Source organism: Podarcis muralis, chromosome 9 (assembly GCF_964188315.1).
Source record: "Podarcis muralis chromosome 9, rPodMur119.hap1.1, whole genome shotgun sequence".
NCBI classification, from domain to species: domain Eukaryota; kingdom Metazoa; phylum Chordata; class Lepidosauria; order Squamata; family Lacertidae; genus Podarcis; species Podarcis muralis.
In genome coordinates, this window is record NC_135663.1 from 74,875,065 (window position 1) to 74,895,447 (window position 20,383).

Sequence of the window (20,383 nt, forward strand, 5' to 3'; positions counted from 1 at the left end):
GTCACGTGGCCAGCGTGACAACGCTGCTCTGGCGAGCCTGAGCCGCACACGGAAACGCCGTTTACCTTCCCACCAGTAAGCGGTCCCTATTTATCTACTTGCACCCGGGAGTGCTTTCGAACTGCTAGGTTGGCAGGCGCTGGGACCAAACAACGGGAGCGCACTCCGCCGCGGGGATTCGAACCGCCGACCTTTCAATCGGCAAGCCCTAGGCACTGAGGCTTTTACCCACAGCGCCACCCGCGCCCAACAAGTATCATAGGTAGCCTTCTATCCAAAAGTGGTATCTTCCATGTATTAAAGGTTATGTTTTCACATGTTTCCTCCTTCAGCATCTCAAGCAAACTGGCATTGAGGTTGGGATAATATTCAGTGCGATCCTAATTTGGAAGGAGGATCCCGGGCAACGTAGGGTTGCAGTCTCAACTGGTTAAAAGGAAGATCAATATTCAACTTTTTGAAACCTGGTTGACAGCTTTAAATATTTATTACTAGCATTAATCAGATGTTTCGCCATTTGCATCTCTAGCGGGGCACTTGTTGCATATGCATTATTGTGAAGTCAAAATTTTTATTTTGTACTGAGAACATATAAACACACATCATAGAAAGTGCTCTCCCAAGGAAAAAAAAAAGACCTGAAAGCTGTGGACCGAATTGCACACAGTTGCACTGTATGCAATCAAAATTGGTACCTATTTATAGCATGGACAATTATAATTCGTAGCTTTCCAAACCACGGATGCTAAAAGTCACATTCCCACTAGAAACAAACAAAAATTAGATGCATGAGTGAAAAACAGCTCGCAAGCTATTAAATATATGACTGAGATGTTCAAAGGAGGAAATGTTGGTTTACAAACTTTTCCTAACCCTTCAAGTCTCCTTAAATTTAGCCCAATTTAGTCTAAATAACAGTTTCAAAAAAACCAGGCTTCGAAGCTTGAACGTTAATACTAGAGACTCTTTAATAGTAGACAGGTTTACTCCTTATTAGTGAGTTCTCTCCTTAGAGGTCCACTAGATGTGCTCAACGGCGCCCTCTCAGGTTGTCTCATTACTCTTTGTGAACCAATGACTCAGTCAAGGCTCTGCAACATTCTCCATACAGAAATGTTGAAAACCGATGGGAAAGTTGGAACAAAGTCAGATATAGCCTATGGGCTAGCCTGGTAAAATGAAAAGTTTACAATGTGGCTCTTCTAGATAACACTGAAAAGGTTTAAAAACAACAACAAAAGCACCCAATTTCATACACCCACATTTCAGAAATTCAGTTGCCTATGCTTGCTCTACCTAAGCAAAACCAAAATATTTTATATATTATTTCATATATAATACATTAATATGTTAAAACACTCCTATTCCTGGGGGCAATCATTTACTCATAATTAATTGTGTATACAGAAGGAACCAAGGTGAGACCTTCTTTGCTTCTTCTCCAAGTTCAGTCCATTGCAAAAAGAAGTGGAGAATCAAAAACATCTGGACCATGCGCCTAAGTCCAAGGACCAGCCCCCTTTCATCATCAGATACTAGAACACGTAGCACTTATTTGAAGAGAGGAAACTGTTTTATGCAAAGAACATATTTCCATAGCCATTTCAGAAGAGGAAGCCCAGATTTTTTTTTATTAGACAACCTTGTCCACTGACAGTTAAGATCCAAACTTCTTATTAAAAGCGACAGCCAGTTTTGAACAAAATCTGAATTTCTGAAGCAAAACTGGTCTGTGTTTTGGTCATTAAAGATGCTCCCCAAAGTAGCTTTTGCAGATACGCTCCTTAAGAATGCCCTGAAACATTGCCTAAGAGTGACTAGTGAAGATGCCCGGGCGCTAGGATAGTGCCTGACATCTCCATCATCTGGAGGTACATCCCAGGGGATCCTTGAATCTCGACCATTTTCACACACCAGCAACACATCCTGTGGATTTCTATCTGTTATGTTTTAGCTGCAGAATCAGAATGAATGTTAGGATCCAAAAAGTTGTACTGAAAAATACTTTAGAGCAGTCTGGCCCCCCAAAAAGCAGCTAGGCATTCCGTTTTTGTAACCCTGGTTCAAGGAACCATTTGGCGCCTAGCTTATATATCTGAGTTTCTAACACTGGTTGCAAGTTTATAGCTCTTTTTTAAATAGTCGGGCAGTTGGCATGGGATAACATGTGATACACAATAGCAGGCACCCCCAACCTGCGGCCCTCCAGATGTTTTGGCCTACAACTCCCATGATCCCTAGCTAACAGGACCAGTGGTCATGGATGATGGGAACTGTAGTGCAAAACATCTGGAGGGTCGAAGGTTGGGGATGCCTGCACAATAGCAATATGCATGAGCTGACTAGCATTGCTCTATACATAAGAACAAATCTTACTTATCAGACGTATCTGAAAACTATGTTCAATAGATTGAAAGATTTCAACCTGAATGTGTCATCAACGTTTCTTCACCAAGGGCACAGAAACAGTAAGTTACTTTGCCAAAACGTTAGTATAAATAGACTTTATTGAAGTCAGTACCTCTGTACTGAAGCTGAAGATTGTGTCTACATAAGCATGTTGTAACACTTCACAACTTCTAAAAGGAATGTCAACAATTACAACGATCATGCATGCCATGGTCGATAATCACATTTTAGAAGCATTTTCAACCATTTCTAAAGAAATGCTTATAACATTGTTATATATTTATATTTATATAGAGAACTACTTTCAATAAACTGCAAAACATTGATCAGCTTTTCCAGTATGAGCTACAGTGTGAACACAAAAGGGAGGCATACGCGTTTAATTTATGAAATCAGAATGGAATATTTACTGTAAAGAAAAATTAAAAAGCTTTCAAATAAAGGCCATTATTGAACCAAAGCAAAGAGCACAACTTGGAACTTAAGAGTTCATTTATTGTTTAAAGCTGTCCTCTTGAGCAACTTCAATTCAAATAATAAATTCAGTACTGCGAGTATTCCTTGGACTGAAGTTTGGCAATGATGCGGTCCAACTGTCTCTTTGCTTCACACTGTGGGAAATTGCTCATGTCATAATATTGAGGGGCAATTTTCACCAACCTGCCAAAGAAAGAAAGGTTTGTCACTTGTGCACAGATCTGAATATCATGCAGGCGATAGCAGTGGCCCAATTAGTATCTACTTATGATAATTAGATTATCAATCTCCTTAATAATGCCTGGAAATATGGAAATCCAGTTTCTGTAAAAAAAAACATGCTACTGAAAAGACCTTTTCAAAATAAAAGGCACCTCCAAGTAGTATATATACTTACTACTCTGAAACTTACAAAATTCAAACAATCAAAAGGCTTGTAACACGCAGTGATTTTCAGGAGGGTTTAAAAATCTTGTGTATATGTAATATGAAGAAAGCTGTTTTTACCATTCATTAAAATGAAAAGTCAACTTTTATTGACTTGGAATAATACGCAAGTTGGAGACAATATTTGGATACTTCAACCAAAAGTCAATTATGTAGTTGTAAACAGTGTAGACATTAGTTATCAACAGCTAGATTAAATAATAGATAAGAGTACAGCATCACAGAAGGAATCTCTGATTGTAAGCCAAGTTCCAGGCAATAATACAAATGCATGATGAAAATATATAGGAACAATGACTCTGCATTCAGACGTTTTAGAACCGACAGGAACAAACATTATGGCTTCGCTGAAAAGCAAAGGGGCTTGTCGCAGGGCCTTTAATGGAACAAACACTTCTTTCTATTCCTTTGTTTTCACATTTGGGGCTAAAATTACAAGCATCAACCTTAAAAGTGATTTATCAAAAAGTCTAAGTATTGTCAAATTCTATGAGCTGGTTTAGATGCAATATTGACGACCCTTGAAAACACAGCTGGAGGATTGAGAATGTGCCTAGAGCAGTGTTTCCCAACCTTGGGCCTCCAGCTGTTTTTGGACTACAACTCCCATCATCCCTAGCTAGCAAGACCAGTGGTCAGGGATTATGGGAATTGTAGTTCAAAAACAGCTGGAGGCCCAAGGTTGGGAAACACTGGCCTAGAGCATGCATGTTCCCTTCTGTCAAGCATTCAAATTCCCATCCCGACTTCCTGGTTTTATAATCTGCCATTACAAATGAACTGGGCATATGGATAACTGGGAAGCATGTACAAACCACAGTTTCCATAGTTCTGGTTTTCAGGCAAAGTACCATTTGTACAATTCAGATGTAAGCAGGGTGGGTAACTGCAAGCCCAAGCTGATGATGATAACCTCTCAGTGAATCTAAGAGCAGAGATCATTTCTGCTATTTCTCGCCTAAGGAAAAAGACCATAGCTGATGGTGGAGTGCATGCTTTGCATGCAAAGGTTTCTAGGTTAAGTCCCTGGAATCTCCAAACAGAGCTGGAAAAGATTCCTGCATGAAACCCAGGAAAGTTGTTGCCAGTGAATACAGTGGTACCTCTTGTTAGGTACTTAATTCGTTCCGGAGGTGGGCACCCAAATCTATCATTTTATAATTGTTTAGTGCATGGTACTGATAACACCCAGGTCACAGGTTTGATCCCCATTTTAGATATACAGTGGTACCTCGGGTTAAGTACATAATTCATTCTGGAGGTCTGTTCTTAACCTGAAACTGTTCTTAACCTGAAGCACCACTTTAGCTAATGGGGCCTCCTGCTGCTGCCGCGCCACCGAGCATGATTTCTGTTCTCATCCTGAAGCAAAGTTCTTAACCCGAGGTACTATGTACCATATTTTTTGCCCTATAGGACGCTCTTTTTCCCCTCCAAAAATGAAGGGGAAATGTGTGTGCGTCCTATGGGGCGAATGCAGGCTTTTGCTGAAGCCTGGAGAGCGAGAGGCATCGGTGCGCACCGACTCCTCTCGCTCTACAGGCTTCAGGAAGCTATCCGCAAGCCTTGCAAGCCCGGGGGAGTTCCCGCGGGCGCGCGAGGCTTCGGGCGGCAGCCTGCATTCCGAAGCACGGGGTGCCCTCCGGAGGACGCCCCGTGCTTCGGGAAGGTGCCCGCAAGCGTCCCGCGCCCGGTGGGAGGTCCCGCGGGGCGCGCGAGGCTTGGGGCGGCAGCCTGCATTCTGAAGCACGGGGTGCCCTCCGGAGGACGCCCCGTGCTTCGGGAAGGTGCCCGCAAGCATCCCGCGCCCGACGGGAGGTCTCACGGGGCACGCAAGGCTTGGGGCGGCAGCCTGCATCCCGAAGCACAGGGTGGCCTCCGGAGGACGCCCTGTGCTTCGGGAAGGTGTCCGCAAGCCTCCCGCGCCCGGCGGGAGGTCCCGCCGGGCGCGCGAGGCTTGGGGCAGCAGCCTGTTCTGGGGGTTGGGGTCGGGGGAAGCTCGGGCTTCCCCCGCGCCAGCCCCGTGCCTGGGGGGGGGGGGAATAATTTTTTTCCTTTATTCCCCCCCCCCAAAAAAAACTAGGTGCGTCCTATGGGGCGAAAAATACGGTATGTAACCAGAAGCTTATGTAACCTGAGGTACAAGTGTATAGGCAATACTGAGAAAGATGGACCAGTGGTCGGACCCAATCTAAGGCAACATCCTAGGCGCAGCTACGAAAGAAACGAGGATAATAAATGGGGGGAAATGAAGGTGGCATTATTTAAAGAAGCAGATGCAGAAGTGAAAAGTGACTCCTATTTCTAAGCTTTCATTCCCTTCTGCATCTTTCTGGAACATGATCTCTTCCACAGGGGCCAGACTATCTATCAAAGCAGAACACACGTCTTGTTACCATTGCTTTTTTTCAACTGAGATTTGGCCGCTATTCAATTGTTAGTCGAAATTCCATATGTATTCGAGTTTTAATTATCAACCCTAATCAAAATTGCATGTGCCAAAGGTAGCATACTTGTGGCTACTGACAGAACAAATAGGAAAATAGCAACTTGGAAACATTTGTAAATGTAAAAAAAAGGGGTGGCACTTGCAGGTGTAATATGAGCTTGTCCTTTAACTAGAATTAAAGGAGCGGACTGCACGATTGCACACTTGCTCTCTTCTGTTAAGACCACCACCACTTTCAGCACGATTTGCTTAGCATCTCAACACCCTTAACCACTGTGAGAAAAGCTGGCAGTGTTTTAAATCAAGCCCTGAAATTCAGAAACTCTCCCCAGCTCCCAATATTTGTAGCAACAGGAGTATAGTACTCCTCAATAAAAGTTCCTTTTTTAAAACCTGCTTGCTCGCTTGCTTCTGCTGCTGCAAAAAACAAAAGGAACCTAACTTCTGTTTACAGCAGAAAGGCTGGGCTTTCCAACTTCCAGGCAGGCGAATGTTTAAAACCAGCCATTTGAACAAGGAAAAAGACAACACGGTTTTTTATAAGCATAATTGAAACTGAAGATCCAGAAAGGAGATGTTTCAAGCAAGGTTTTTAATTAGTGTTGTTAGTGGCCTAGGGCTCTAAAATCCTTTTTGTTTTTCCTTACAGCTCTCAGGAAACTTTCATAAAAACATACATGAAAATGTACTTTAAAAATTAGTAATGTGTTGAGAGAAAAAAGACACGTAATAAGAGACAGTTTCAAAGAAGGTGGCTTACCATTCTGGCTTGATGTCTGTACAAGTGCGGATGTAGTTCTTCGTGGTAAGAACAAATTCGTTGTAAAGTACCCACTCAGGCTTGTGATCAAGAACTGTGGAAGGATGCAACTGCACTACCTGGTTGTCCTTCACTGTTAGATAGTGTCCTGTCCGTTCCAAATGTGCCACCTGTATTGACAACATTCACACTCACATCAGAAATGTGATGCCTGCTGTGCTTCTCCCATGATACTAAACCTCTTGGAAAATATGGAAAATCAAGGCACTGCAATTGGCTGTTCTTGCGCCAGCAACTCTCTATCAAAGCTTAGCCACCCCAAACCCCAACTGCGCAACAACCTTCAAACCATAGCTGTCAACATTTCCCTATTTTAAAGGGAAATTCCCTTATTCCGAATAGGATTCCTCGCAAGAAAAGGGAAAAGTTGACAGCTATGCTTCAAAACCATACATGGCAACAGGGCATTTTCCAGCCTCGGAACACAGGCTTGAATTCTGGACAAATTAAAAATCTCCTAAAATAATTGGAAATGTGAAATTATAATACGAAGATAATCTGAAATGTAATGCTATTTAGAGTCTAAAGCAGCACGTATTTATAACAACAATTAAAAGCGGGGGATGAAACTATGAGCAATAGAATTAGGCATTAGAAAACAGAGATGCAACCCTTGTAATCAGTCAACAGGGTTAAATAATTCTGTGCAAGGCAGATATGCCACAGTTGCCCCAATCCAGAATCTCAGGTAGATTCTTAAGGGTTGGATCTATAAACGTTCATACAATGGCTTTTGCTTGTACAACAGAGTTCCTCTCCTTACATGTCCCCACCCAATTCTGTTCTGGGGAATTAAGGGTGACCGACCCCCAGGAACAGAAGAAGTCTTTGTGCAAATGGGACAATCCCTTGCTTTTAAACTCCCTGTAACTGGGTTAGATAATCTGCCTTCTATTAAAATGGTAGCTCATATTATGGCTTAAACTCATTATAAACCACTTGTAGGTTTCCCATGGGTTGGTCACTGTGAGAACAGGAATGTGGACTTCTGGGCCTTTGGTCTGATCCAGAAGGGCTGTTCTTACGTTCTTGAGCGACCACTTTTAAAATACAATCGGCTTTCATTCACTATGGTCCAACCTGCATTTAATAAAGTACGGATCCGGCTATTCCATAACAGTTCAGTTGTAGAGTATAGGTCAAAACTTAAGAAAACATTAAACCAAAGCACCCAGCTATAATAATTTACCCACATATAACATATAATTGGAAACACACACACCCCGTAGGTCACATTTCTAAAATTATGCAATTTAAAAGCCCGCTAGTTTTTTATCATCTCTTAAATCTTTCATTAAACAAAGTATGTGTATTTATTTTTAAAATGAGTATCTACTCTGCAAGAAGGCAACTACCAGAGGCAAAAACTAAGCAGCATAGTGCCACCAATGTAAAGAATTGCATGAGAAAAGAGACAGGTCCCAATCTTAAGGAGCCTCACAGTCTCTATTTTAACGGATGGAGAGACAGAGAGAGGAGTACTTTTCAAAATGTGCCGTTTCAGAATTTCCCTATGCTATTTGCCTGTCTGTCAGAGTTGCCCAATAATCAGGTTGTATAAATCATAGCTAAATACTAAACACGTTTTTAATCATTTCGAAGGGGTGAGGAATTGCAGATTTCTGTGTATTTTATATGCAACATACCTGCATGAAGTAACCAGTAACCAAAGCCTTCCTAATATTGATGTAATAGTCCCTGCTTGTGAAGTCTGTGCTTCTACGCGGCAAATTAAATCTGTCCATGATTCGTGACAGCTGTTGGCGTACATTGTCTGCAGACATCAGGGACCTGTAGTTAATGAAGTTGTCATAACACCACTGAACCGATTCATGATCTGCAATGTTAAAAAAAAGTCATGAATCATCTAAAAATGAACATTTTACCAAATTAAAACAAGTACACAAAGAGAAACCAGCTGAATGGTCAACCCACTGAACCGATTAAAAACCCGAATGACACTGTTTTATTTAAACAGCAACTGCTACACCTTTTCAGCTGCTCTTAATTTGCGTCCACAGTAGGTAAATAAGATTACAAAGACAAGTGGACAAGAACTGCAGTGGCTAGAATGGGGGGGGGGGGGGGACGGACCAGGGACCACAAAGAAAATAAAGACTACTAAATTGCTAAGTTTTTCAAAAATTAGATCAAGGAGAGAATAAGAAATCTGATGGGAGAAAAGCTAAACAGTAGAAAGTCATTATAGGGTAGTACAACCAATGGGTTACTTTTTAAAAAGTTCTATACGTGTCTCATTTCTAGATTTTGTCAAACCATATAAGAACAAACTAGCTGTTTTCTTCAGGCTAAGGAGTGGCTGACAGCTGCTACTTTCTAGGAAAAAATGTCTAAAGAACATTTATTCTGATCCATTAGCACACAGGTGCAGCAGCTGGAATTATTGCAATCCTAGTCCTTTCTGAAGGAAGCTTAGAAAAACGTGCATTCACAAATGCACACAAACACCCAGTTAGTACTATTTCAACTTTCTAAAGAGGGCTACATGCACACAACCTTGCCTGTTGGATTGACCAGTGCAATTGCATGGGACAATATCCCTCTCCAGTTATTCTTATAGAAACAAGCACACACCATTGCATTACAGTGAGAGCCAAGATGAGCCTGTTGGATCAGTCTGCTGCGTTCCTGCAGGCCCCCTACACAATTTAGAACCCTAATTTTTCACGTGGAGAATTGCACCTTCCAAAATGTGGAAGGCAATGAATGAAGCTGGTGAAGGGCATATGCCAGAGAAGGAAGGGCCCACTCTCCCCCTCTCACGGTAATCACACAAGGTTTGAATGCACAAAGATTAAGATCCCACGTAAGTAAACGCAAGCGCTAAGTACCATGAAGCCTAAGGAATACTGCAATTTTATCAGCCCTTCACATTCTTTCAATGTGGAAATGTGCTGGTATTATCAAATAGAACAGATCTGCCCTGCTGAAGAAATCTGAAGACCATCTATGAGCTCTTCAGAGAGCACACAGGGATATTCAAACTATAGATGAAGAATGTGCATAACAGCTGTAATACAAATGAATAAATAGGCACCCTGTAACTATAAAACTTCAAACCATAAGGAACACATTTTCTACCACAGAATTCTCACAGTAAAATCCAACTGGTACCTGCCATTACACTTCTGATCTTCCATTTTAACATTAAAAGCTCTTCGCTTTTGCTTATTTCAAGTACTTGGGAGAAGAACGAATCTATTTTGAGCTATTTTCCCATCTGCCAAGCCACTATTTTCAAATTTTAATTTACAGATTATGCAAGGAAGTGCAACCTCTGTGTCAGGTAAATTCTGTGTCAGGAAGCTGAGTAATTTACTATTTCATAGAGATAGGGATCAGTTTTGAGATGAAAGCCATTGATAGAAAATAAGAATTGAAAGCTAGGGTGTCATTCACAGTAATTCTTTGGAAGAGAGAATTGGTTTATCTTCTCTTGTCACTGTGATCTTGGTCTTACTTCTTACATAGACTTGACTAAAGAGTGATGTTATTGGAAGATTGAACGCATTAGTACAGACAACACTCAAGAAGCAAACAATATCCCTGTGACAAAGTTATCACAAATACTCTGTCTTCTGAATGAACACCTATCTACCCATTACTCAGTGTCATTCAGAATAATTGTAGCATTCCAAAACTCAGGCACTTCAGCTAGCTGCGACTGGCCTCATATTCAGGAGTACAATACGTTTTGAGTCTGCATTTTAATCTAGAATTCCAGTTCACTTTTCCCCCTCCCCACCTAGAAATTCTCAGAATGTCCCTAACAAAAATTCCAACTTTGAGCCATTATGTCCTCCTCGCCAATTTAACATCCAGGATCTCTAAATAATGGAGATTGATTGGTCTCTTATTAACAGAACACTCAGATTTAATTTCATTTCAGTCATCAGCAGAAAAATACATTAAATATTTCCTTTTAAGTATAGCCAGGGGTCCTCAAATTCTGGCAGGCCTTGGCAGCCAAATATTATTTTCTACTATCTAGCTGCGATGTCCTCTCACACTATATTACGGCAATTGTATATGGATTTTCAAAACAAATATCAATTTATCCAGAGTGAAGTTAGGGTTAAACACGGGATTTATCTGTGTTAGGCAGCACGTGAAATTATCTTTTTTTAAAACTTTTGATTTGGATGATCTGCACTAGGAGATAAGAGAAGCAAGACCATAATGGTTTTCCTGATCCTCTCAGCAGTATTCATTACAACTATGGTATCCTTCTGGGTAGACTTGAAGGAATGGGAATTGGGGGTACAGTATTAAACTGGTTCATGAGATATAAGGTAAAGGTAAAGGGACCGCTGACCATTAGGTCCAGTCGTGACCAACTCTGGGGTTACGGCGCTCATCTCGCTTTACTGGCCGAGGGAGCCGGTGTACAGCTTCCGGGTCATGGGGCCAGCATGACTAAGCCACTTCTGGCGAACCAAAGCAGCGCACGGAAACGCTGTTTACCTTCCCGCCGGAGCGGTACCTATTTATCTACTTGCACTTTTGACGTGCTTTCGAACTGCTAGGTTGGCAGGAGCAGGGACCGAGCAACGGGAGCTCACCCCATCGCGGGGATTCGAACCACCGACCTTCTGATCAGCAAGCCCTAGGCTCTGTGGTTTAACCCACAGCGCCACCCGCGTCCCTCATGAGATATAGGGTCACAATTATAGTGCCAGGGGATTGCTACACTTCACAAGCATTATCTTAGGAATCTTTACAGCAATAACACCAGGCATAGGCAAACTTGGCCCTCCAGATGTTTTGGGGCTACAACTCCCATCATCCCTAACTAACAGGACCAGTGGTCAGGGATGATGGGAGTTGTAGTCCCAAAACATCTGGAGGGCCGAGTTTGCCTATGGCTGAATAACACAGTCCAGTAAATATAGTGAAATATACATGAAAACTTTAGAGTAAGTGTGAAATAGATTATTTTTGAAGCAGGTGAAGCCACACACACAAAATACACTAAAAGTTGTAATGTCCAGCCCAGAGCAAAGTGTTTCTTTCCTAACCCAAGTTATCATATTGGCCTGATTATAGAGAAGAGAATAACCACCACTTCAGGTATCACAGTTCATCTTCAAAAGCCACATGTGTTTAACAGAGGCCTCAGGGCCAGTGAAGGAGAGGTGCCTGACTCAAACTCCTAGGAGCCAACTCCTAGGGGCCAAGGTCCCTGCGGCTTTTACTTAGCAATTATTTAGGACTCTGGTCACCACACAAACTATATTTTACCATTACTTTCAGGTTTTGCCTTATTTTTAAGTTTTGTTATTTCTTTGGTGCAGAGAGAAAGCTTATGCTGAAACCGTGAGACAGAGGGAAGTTTTTAATGTGTGATGTCTTACTGTATTTTAATTTGTTGGAAGCTACCAAAGTAGCTGGGGCAACCCAGTAAAATGGGTGGCATATAAATAACAACAACAATCTTCTTCTACTACTACTACTACTACAAGGGACGCGGGTGGCGCTGTGGGTTAAACCACAGAGCCTAGGGCTTGCCAGCCAGAAGGTTGGCGGTTTGAATCCCCGCGGCGGAGTGAGCTCCCGTTGCTCGGTCCCTGCTCCTGCCAACCTAGCAGTTCGAAAGCACGTCAAAGTGCAAGTAGATAAATAGGTACCGCTCCGACAGGAAGGTAAACGGCGTTTCCATGCGCTGCTCTGGTTCGCCAGTAGCGGCTTAGTCATGCTGGCCACATGACCCGGAAGCTGTCTGCGGACAAACGCCGGCTTCCTCGGCCTATAGAGCGAGATGAGCGCCGCAACCCCAGAGTGTCTGGATTTAACAGTCAGGGGTCCCTTTACTACTACTACTACTACTACTATCATCACCAGGGCCTTCCTGATTTGTACACAGTCTATTATCCGCTATGCCACACTGGCTAAAAGTATTTCATCCTACAGATAATCTCTCTTTTATAAGCAGTAGCGTGTAACAATGCAGTAGAGTAAGATCTACAGCAGGAGTGAATACGGACCTATCAGATTGTCAACACTATATATCAGCCGGCACCACATAACACCGGTCCTGAGAGATCTGCATTGGCTCCCAGTACGTTTCCGAGCACAATTCAAAGTGTTGGTGCTGGCCTTTAAAGCCCCAAATGGCCTCGGTCCTGTATACCTGAAGGAGCGTCTCCACCCCCATCGTTCAGCCCGGACACTGAGGTCCAGCACTGAGGGCCTTCTGGCGGTTCCCTCATTGCGAGAAGTGAGGTTACAGGGAACCAGACACAGGGCCTTCTCGGTAGTGGCGCCCGCCCTGTGGAACGCCCTCCCTTCAGATGTGAAGGAAATAAGCAGCTATCTTCTTTTTAAAAGACATCTGAAGGCAGCCCTGCTTAGGGAAGTTTTTCATATTTAATGCTGTATTGTTTTAACACTTGATTGGAAGCCGCCCAGAGTGGCTGGGGGAAACTCCGCCAGATGGGCGGGGTATAAATAATAAATCATCATCATCATTATAGCAAATAACACAAGCAGCCCCGCCAGTTTCTACTTACTTTGTTTGAAAGCATGGTAGACATTCAGCAACGTCAAATGATCTCCATCTATGTGGGCGAACCTCATCTTGGCCTCATCCGCCGCTTTCTTGGCTTCCGTGGGGCGCACAAAACACTGTGGGACTAAACAAGGTTGGTATGGGCCCAACACAAACGCCCATATCGATGAGTCACGCATTCACAGATAGAGGAACAAGGCCTAGCTAGGTCAGTTCACAGAGCATAGGGCAGGGCAGGATGGCCTCCAACTGCATCTTGGACTGTCTACTACCTTGATTTGGTACATCAACACCTAACCACATCTGCAAGACAAGAGGGTTTCAAAGCTACAGAATGCCTGATTATTTTGACTAGAAGTAGGCATCAAAAAAAATATATCCTGAAGGCCATCAAAGCTCCAGTTACGTAATGGAAAGATCGTGTGACCCCGGTACAAAACCAAGTGCTGATAGCTCTGCCTTGCAGTGGAGACAGTGAATTAGATCCAGCGTCCCTCCCTCAAATGGAAGAGTTGCTTCTACTTGTGGAAGGGACTGATACCAGATGGAGGAAGGGGGATAGGGTTTTCACTGATTCCCCCTTCTCTCTGCAACCTCCTTCAGTTCCCACATATTCCAGGGACCTCCACCCTTTTTCTGGGGTCACAGAGGACTGCAGGGAGAAGGAAGAATAGGAGAAACCTGCTTCCCACCCTTCTAGCAGGAATGTCCCCTGGGAACTCTGGATCCAACCCAACGAATGTTTAAATAAGTAGCCTATGGCCAATGACCAAGATACACAGCAACCCTTGTAAAACGTTATGCCAACACCTAATCTACTCATAAGAGAATATTAAGATGTATTACGCCTCTGTCACCAACAGCAGGCATTGCTATCAGCACTGGCAGACAGAAACATATGTGAATAAGCATATTTAGATATAAACGTGTGTACGCGTGTATAGCAGTCCAGGGCTCTGAGGTTTGCGGCAGTGGTGGAAGGTAGACTGCTCAGCAGCTTTTTCAGACCTTAACAAGCAAATCTGAATTTAGTGCATTGTGACTCTACAAGTGCTCTTTACACATTGAACTCTTTTAAACAATGCATTTTTTCTGATTTAATTTAAAATGTCAAAATGAAGGGTAATTAATAACCACAAGTAGTGATTTTACTATTTATAGTAGGTAAACTCTCCATAAAGCAGCTCATTTGATGCTAGCACAAGCTTCTCTGACTTATAGAAATTATGTATGTCTGTGTATGTCTTTCATACATGCTTATAAGTCTTTCCCCTAGAAATTTTGTGCAAATATTCTACTTAAAACCTACACGTGTTTAACTAAAACCAAACATAATGGATGATGAAAGAACAGAATGAATGTCTACCTGCCATTTAAACTTCATTGTATTTTTGCTTCGGTCACAACGAAAGCTGGTAAAGGCTCCTATCACTATTTTGTAAAATAAGTAATACACACAACTTTTAAATTGGTCTATCAGCCTCCTAACTACGCAGACACACTGGGAAAAGATTGGTAACAATACGGAAATTTAATATTCTGCACAACTGCAATATGCCAACAGAAGTACTGCAAGAACCACACTGTTTACAGTGCGTAATTTAAAAAAACTATGAACCAAAGTCCATTCTACAAAAGATAGTACTCCAAAGACAGAAAATTCTTTGAATTATTTGGCTCTAAGGCTAATAAATAGCATTATGGCAAAAATCCATTAATTCATTGATGTATTAACTAGTACTTACAAATAAAAATTAGTTGTGTTCTTACTGTAAGTTGTAGAATGAAAAGCTGTACTTTTTATCATCTGCTTAAAGGCATCTTATTATGGCTTTAGTTTAAAGAATCAAAATTACTTCAGTTTGGGTAGCTTTGGTAAGCAGTACTATTTCCTCTTTCATTTTAGCTAACACTTATGTCCATTTAATTGTTTGCACACATCTATACCCATACACCTGGAACTTAGGGAGACTTACTTCTGAGTAGACTGGTATAGTCCTGTACTCTAAACCCAGGGCGTCATGTCTCCCTTCACATTTTGTTCACTGTAATTATGTTTATTGATTCTGTTAGCGACACTTTAGAAAGCAACATGATTTTAGAATACTGCACCTTAACTGCATCCAAGAAAATAGCTATCCCTCAGAATAAGATTTTTTTTTTTGAAGGTTGTGTGCTAGTAATAAAATACTGTAACAAATAATGAGTGCACCCATTCTTAATTTTAAAAGCATGAAGGTATAAATATTTTGTAAAGTATTTGTAGAGGGCAAGGTTAAAGTAAAATGTCTTCCTTCAAAATACTGACATATGCAGTTAAAGAAATTAATACTATGCAGTTGGAAGCAAGAGCTCGCATCAAGTCTTTGCCTGGTTTGATGGAAATTCATGGCCTAAAAAGGCAGGCATCCACCTACCACCACCTCCGCAGATAAAACAACAATTTACATGAAACAATTAGATTCTGCCCTGCCCAGCTGCTCTGAGTCTGAACTGTCAAAATTCTGCAATAAACATTGTAGCTTGCTTTTCGAGAAATATTGTTAATATGCTGCAATAATAAAGTGATGGGTCGTCTTACTCAAAACCTTTATCTTACTTGCCATCTTGTTGACATCTTGTTGAATGTACAATACGATGAGAAGTTACTATGGGAAGGGTTTCAGCACATACAAAATAAGTGTTTCTTGCCTTACCTGCACAGATTCTGAGCAGGTTATTTTTAAAGGTTTAGGCTGGTACCCAAAGAAAATACTAGTTCCACAGGTCAAACAGGGCTCCGGGCTTGAGCTTCTCAAACAGCAGCATCCCTGTGCAAACCGCTTTTGAAACTGAAGTCAGCTTTCAAAAGCAACATGCGATATGGCTGGGGATGCTTCTCAAAGTTTTAAAAATCCCACTAAGCAGGCCCAAGTCCTCGGATCCATCCAGGCAGCTCTTTGGATTCCAGCCCTAATGAAAACTTGTCCACTGTAACAAAAGACTGCTGCTCAGACAAGTCCGCACTACAATTTCTGCATCGGCCACCCTTTATAAAACTGTGACGCATTAACGCTAAGAAAATGCTTTCTCCGCCTAGCATTCTCTTTTATCAATGAAAACCTGAGACGTTTATGCTAGGATTCTTCTACAGAAAAACTGGTACATACTAGCTATGTAAGTGGCGACCACAAGTTAAAGGGCTGAAAATAAAGTGGATTATTATGACTATCAATCACTTGGTAACAAAAAAAAAATGGGCATAAGTTAAAAATTTAAGAGACAGAAATGAACTCCTATGATCTGGAATCCTTAGTAGGTATATTTTTTTGCTGCCATGAGAGAAGTTAGACCATTTCACACACAATGACTTCTTTAGCTTCAGTGTTGATTTCATTTATAAACTTTACTCCGTTATGTATCACACTATACAATAACTTGGAAAGGCACAGTTCAAACTTTTTAGAAGTTATAAGTCCTGTTGCAGGAACAATAATACAAGCTTCCCCTAACTGGAGATCTGTGTTTTGATTGGCATCTCTGTCCCTGCTATTACCTGACAGCATGGCAGTAATAGATAGAATCTCATTAGAACAGTTGTAGTCGCAACTTGCTATAACCATTTTAGCCAGCTGTGGATCGAGAGGAAATTCTGCCATCATGGATCCCAGTTCAGTCAAGTCTCCATCGTCATTTAAAGCAGCTAGGTAATTCAAAAGCTCAAGTGCTCTCATCAAGGTCTCTGGAGCTGCAAAAAAACCAACATACTCTTGTAAATTAATCCGCCTTTAGGAAGCAAAAATGTAAGTACACTTTTATAAGCAATCTCATTTTCTGTAGCTGACAAAATCCAGAATACAATCTACCAGAAAATTAAGTTACCGAGATCTAGCCACCAAGGAATCAAATAAAACTCAGATTTGCTTTAGGGTTTTGTTCAACAAGAATCACATCTGTTTTCGGATTAGCAATTTTGGGACCGACTACAGGTACGCTGCTCTGCAGAGTCTCTTCTAGCCATTTCATACATTTGTAAGTAGGGATATTGATGAAACTGAATTTGGCATAAAATACTTGCCAAAACCTATGGCAAGTTTTTTCTTTTGATAAAAAAATTTTTGCAAGCCTTCTTCAGTCATTACTCACATGGGGAGGGATACATCAGACTCAACAGGAACACAGGAAGTTGCCTTTTACTGAGTTAGACCATTAATCCATCTAGCTCAAGACTGTATGCACTGACTGGCAGTGGAGTGGCTCTCCACGATTTCAGATTGGAGACCCTTCCAACCATACCTGGAGATACCCGGGGATTGAACCTGATGCCTTATGCAGGCAAGTAGATCCTCTACTACTGAGATGTGGCCCTTCCCTAAACACTTAGTCTAGCCCACCACATGGTCTGAGGGACGGTGGACTGGCCCACCGCTGAAAAAGGTTGCTGACCCCTGTGCTAGATCATGGGTTGGCAAACTAAGGCCCGGGGGCTGGATCCGGCCCTTCTAAATCCGGTTCTCAGACAGTCCAGGAATCAGTGTGTTTTTACATGAATAAAATGTGTCCCTTTATTTAAAATGCACCTCTGGGTTATTTGTGGGGTCTGCCTGGTGTTTTCAATGAGTAGAATGTGTGCTTTTATTTAAAATGCATCTCTGGGTTATTTGTGGGGCATAGGAATTCATTCTTCTTCTTCTTTTTCCCTGTGCTAGATAGTCTGCTGTTCATCATCAGAACACCTGTCTCGCATTTTTATGTGCCATACATTCACAAGTTCAGCAGGAAGCTAGGAAAGACATTGAGGCTTTCATTTTTTACGCATGACATAAGAATTCTGATCAGTTACTACAGTGGTGCCCCGCAAGACGAAATTAATTCGTTCCGCAATTTTTGCCGTCTAGCGAATTTTTCGTCTTGCGAAGCACGAAATCCCATAGGAATGCATTGAAAATCAATTAATGCGTTCCTATGGTCAAAAAAAGTCCAAACAAAGCCAAATTTGGTACAACAACAGTTTATTAACTGCTCTTTAAAGTCACACATACTGTAAAGAGCAGTTCAAAAATTGAAGGGAAAATAAATTAACTTTATAAACAAAACATGTCTTTGTTTTTAGACAAAGAAAACAAAGTCGCGAGACGTTTTCGTCTTGCGAAGCAAGCCCATAGGGGAAATTCGTCTTGCGAGGCAAATCGAAAACGGAAAAACCTTTCGTCTAGCGAGTTTTTTGTCTTGCGAGGCATTCGTCTTGCGAGGTACCACTGTACTGGACTTCTTACTCATCTTTCTGTTTATACTGATAATGTGGTATATTCTCTTTAGGGAACGAATTTATTTCAGGCTACGGCAAAGTTCCTGACAAAACAACGATCTAGATATTGCTTATTATATTACTGAATGTTTAAAGTTTTTACAAAAAACATACCTGGTGGGTCCATAAAATCAAAATGAACCAAATCATCTATGCCTAGTTTCTTCAGCTGTAATACCACAGAACCCAAGTTGGACCTTAGAATTTCAGGATAGGTGTTGTCCTGGAAAACAAATGTTTTATTAATTTTGGTTCCACTTTAGTATTCTATTATTCTATCTCTAATTTTCCCATGATCAAAAAGCATGAAGACTGCATCCACAGCTGGCACAGACGACTACAGCCTCAGTGGGCCATATCTGGGGTTGTAAATGTGGTACTGTTATACCTGTCCCAATGGCCCAAGACACAACTAAACTATAGTTCTCTGTCCATTAATATACTTATGTTCACTTATTCAACAGGACTTAGACTGGGGGGGGGGGGAGAGACCATTGTTGTTGTTTGTTACTAAATTATGCATTTTTGTGTTTTTAAATTGTAAACTATCCTGTAATTCTCAGATGAAGGGCGTTATAGAAATTTAATTATATATTTAAAATAATAATAGATGCAATGAAAACTGTATTACACAGAAGTATACGCATCATGCTGAAGATATAAACACAAGAAGCACCCCTTTAAAAACAAGTCAAAATAGATTTAATCTATATCATTACGATAATGATGTCAAATTTATCAACCTGCAAGATTACATAAAGAAATTACAAAACAGTATTTGCCTTTGAAGTACTGGGTGTATTTGGGGAGAAAAACTTAACATCTGGCAATACAAAACATTTTGTGTCCAACATCTGCTAAAAAGATTGGAATATCATTGTAAAACAGAGCAAGTTAAACTTTACAATGAAATGGATACAAGACCTAGGTCATTTTAAAAAATTAATGTTTAGAAAAGTATCTGGAAGTAAAATGATGACAAAACTACATAGCACATCTCAAAAATTATGCAAAATTATGTGTACTTAAGTTATTCTATACCAGAAATGTAAAGAAAAGAAATGGGAGCTTTATTTCAATTTATGCTGGCTTGTTCTTTTGCTAAGAAATACTGGTCTACTACAGGGCAATCAGGATTAAAGACCCTTTTATACTGTTATTAATATTCCTATTTACAAAATCCATACAGAGGCACTTCTACCTTGCATGACAACAACGGCCACAACTGTTGATGCGTAGATCTGTGTACTTTATGTGTGTATGCAATTGTTAAGTATTCAATGGTAAAGTTCCATGGGCATAAAACTACCACCAGTGATGTTCCCATTAGCAGCAGCCAGCAATTTAACTCAAAATACCTCAAAATACCTAGAATTGGGTATTCTAGGGGAAGGGCAGGGACTGGTTCATCGGAGAGGCTCCAGGATCAAGCCCCTCATTCATACCAGCCTGGAGCTTTCTCATACTGAAAACCAAGGGAGAGAATTGCCCACACAAAAAGAATCCCTATGGGAGAAGGAGGCGGGAGGCAAGTCAGGATCCGTCCCTGAACCTCCTGCCTCAGCTGGCACAAACTAGCAGGACTTTGGCAGTAGCAGATGACTTGCCTCCTTGCACCCCACCTGAGACGCACTCAGAATTGCACTATACTTGAGATCAAGGCAAATGAAAATGTTGAATATCTTCAATCCGAGAAGCAGTAGTAGTATCAGAAGAGTAATATCACACTCCACAACCTTCCACAACCAAAATAATCTAACAAGGCTGACAGTCAAGTCTTCTACCATGATACATAGTTCGCAGCTCCAAAGGGAGACTATTATTACATCTTTTGATGATGAATTTTTTTTAAAAAAAAATCTGGACACCCTGTATTAAACTCTAGTGTAATAATTGGCTTCTAAAATACCGTATTTTTTGCTCCATAAGACACACTTTTTTTCTTCCTAAAAAGTATGGGGAAAT

General features: G+C 41.3%; 1 protein-coding gene across 1 annotated transcript in view; it reads right to left on the bottom strand.

Moving 5' to 3' along the window:
• Positions 1–2,489: 2,489 nt before the first annotated feature.
• The window catches only part of DHX15 (DEAH-box helicase 15), a 47,997-nt gene continuing 30,103 nt past the window's right edge, over positions 2,490–20,383 (bottom strand). Inside the window, exons 9-14 of the mRNA XM_028745161.2 lie at positions 18,533–18,641; positions 16,667–16,858; positions 13,133–13,255; positions 8,249–8,439; positions 6,543–6,712; positions 2,490–3,069 (exon numbers count right to left, since the gene is read on the bottom strand). Of these exons, the coding sequence (XP_028600994.1) occupies positions 2,952–3,069; positions 6,543–6,712; positions 8,249–8,439; positions 13,133–13,255; positions 16,667–16,858; positions 18,533–18,641 (903 nt within the window). The 3' untranslated portion in view covers positions 2,490–2,951. The remainder of the gene's footprint in view (positions 3,070–6,542; positions 6,713–8,248; positions 8,440–13,132; positions 13,256–16,666; positions 16,859–18,532; positions 18,642–20,383) is intronic.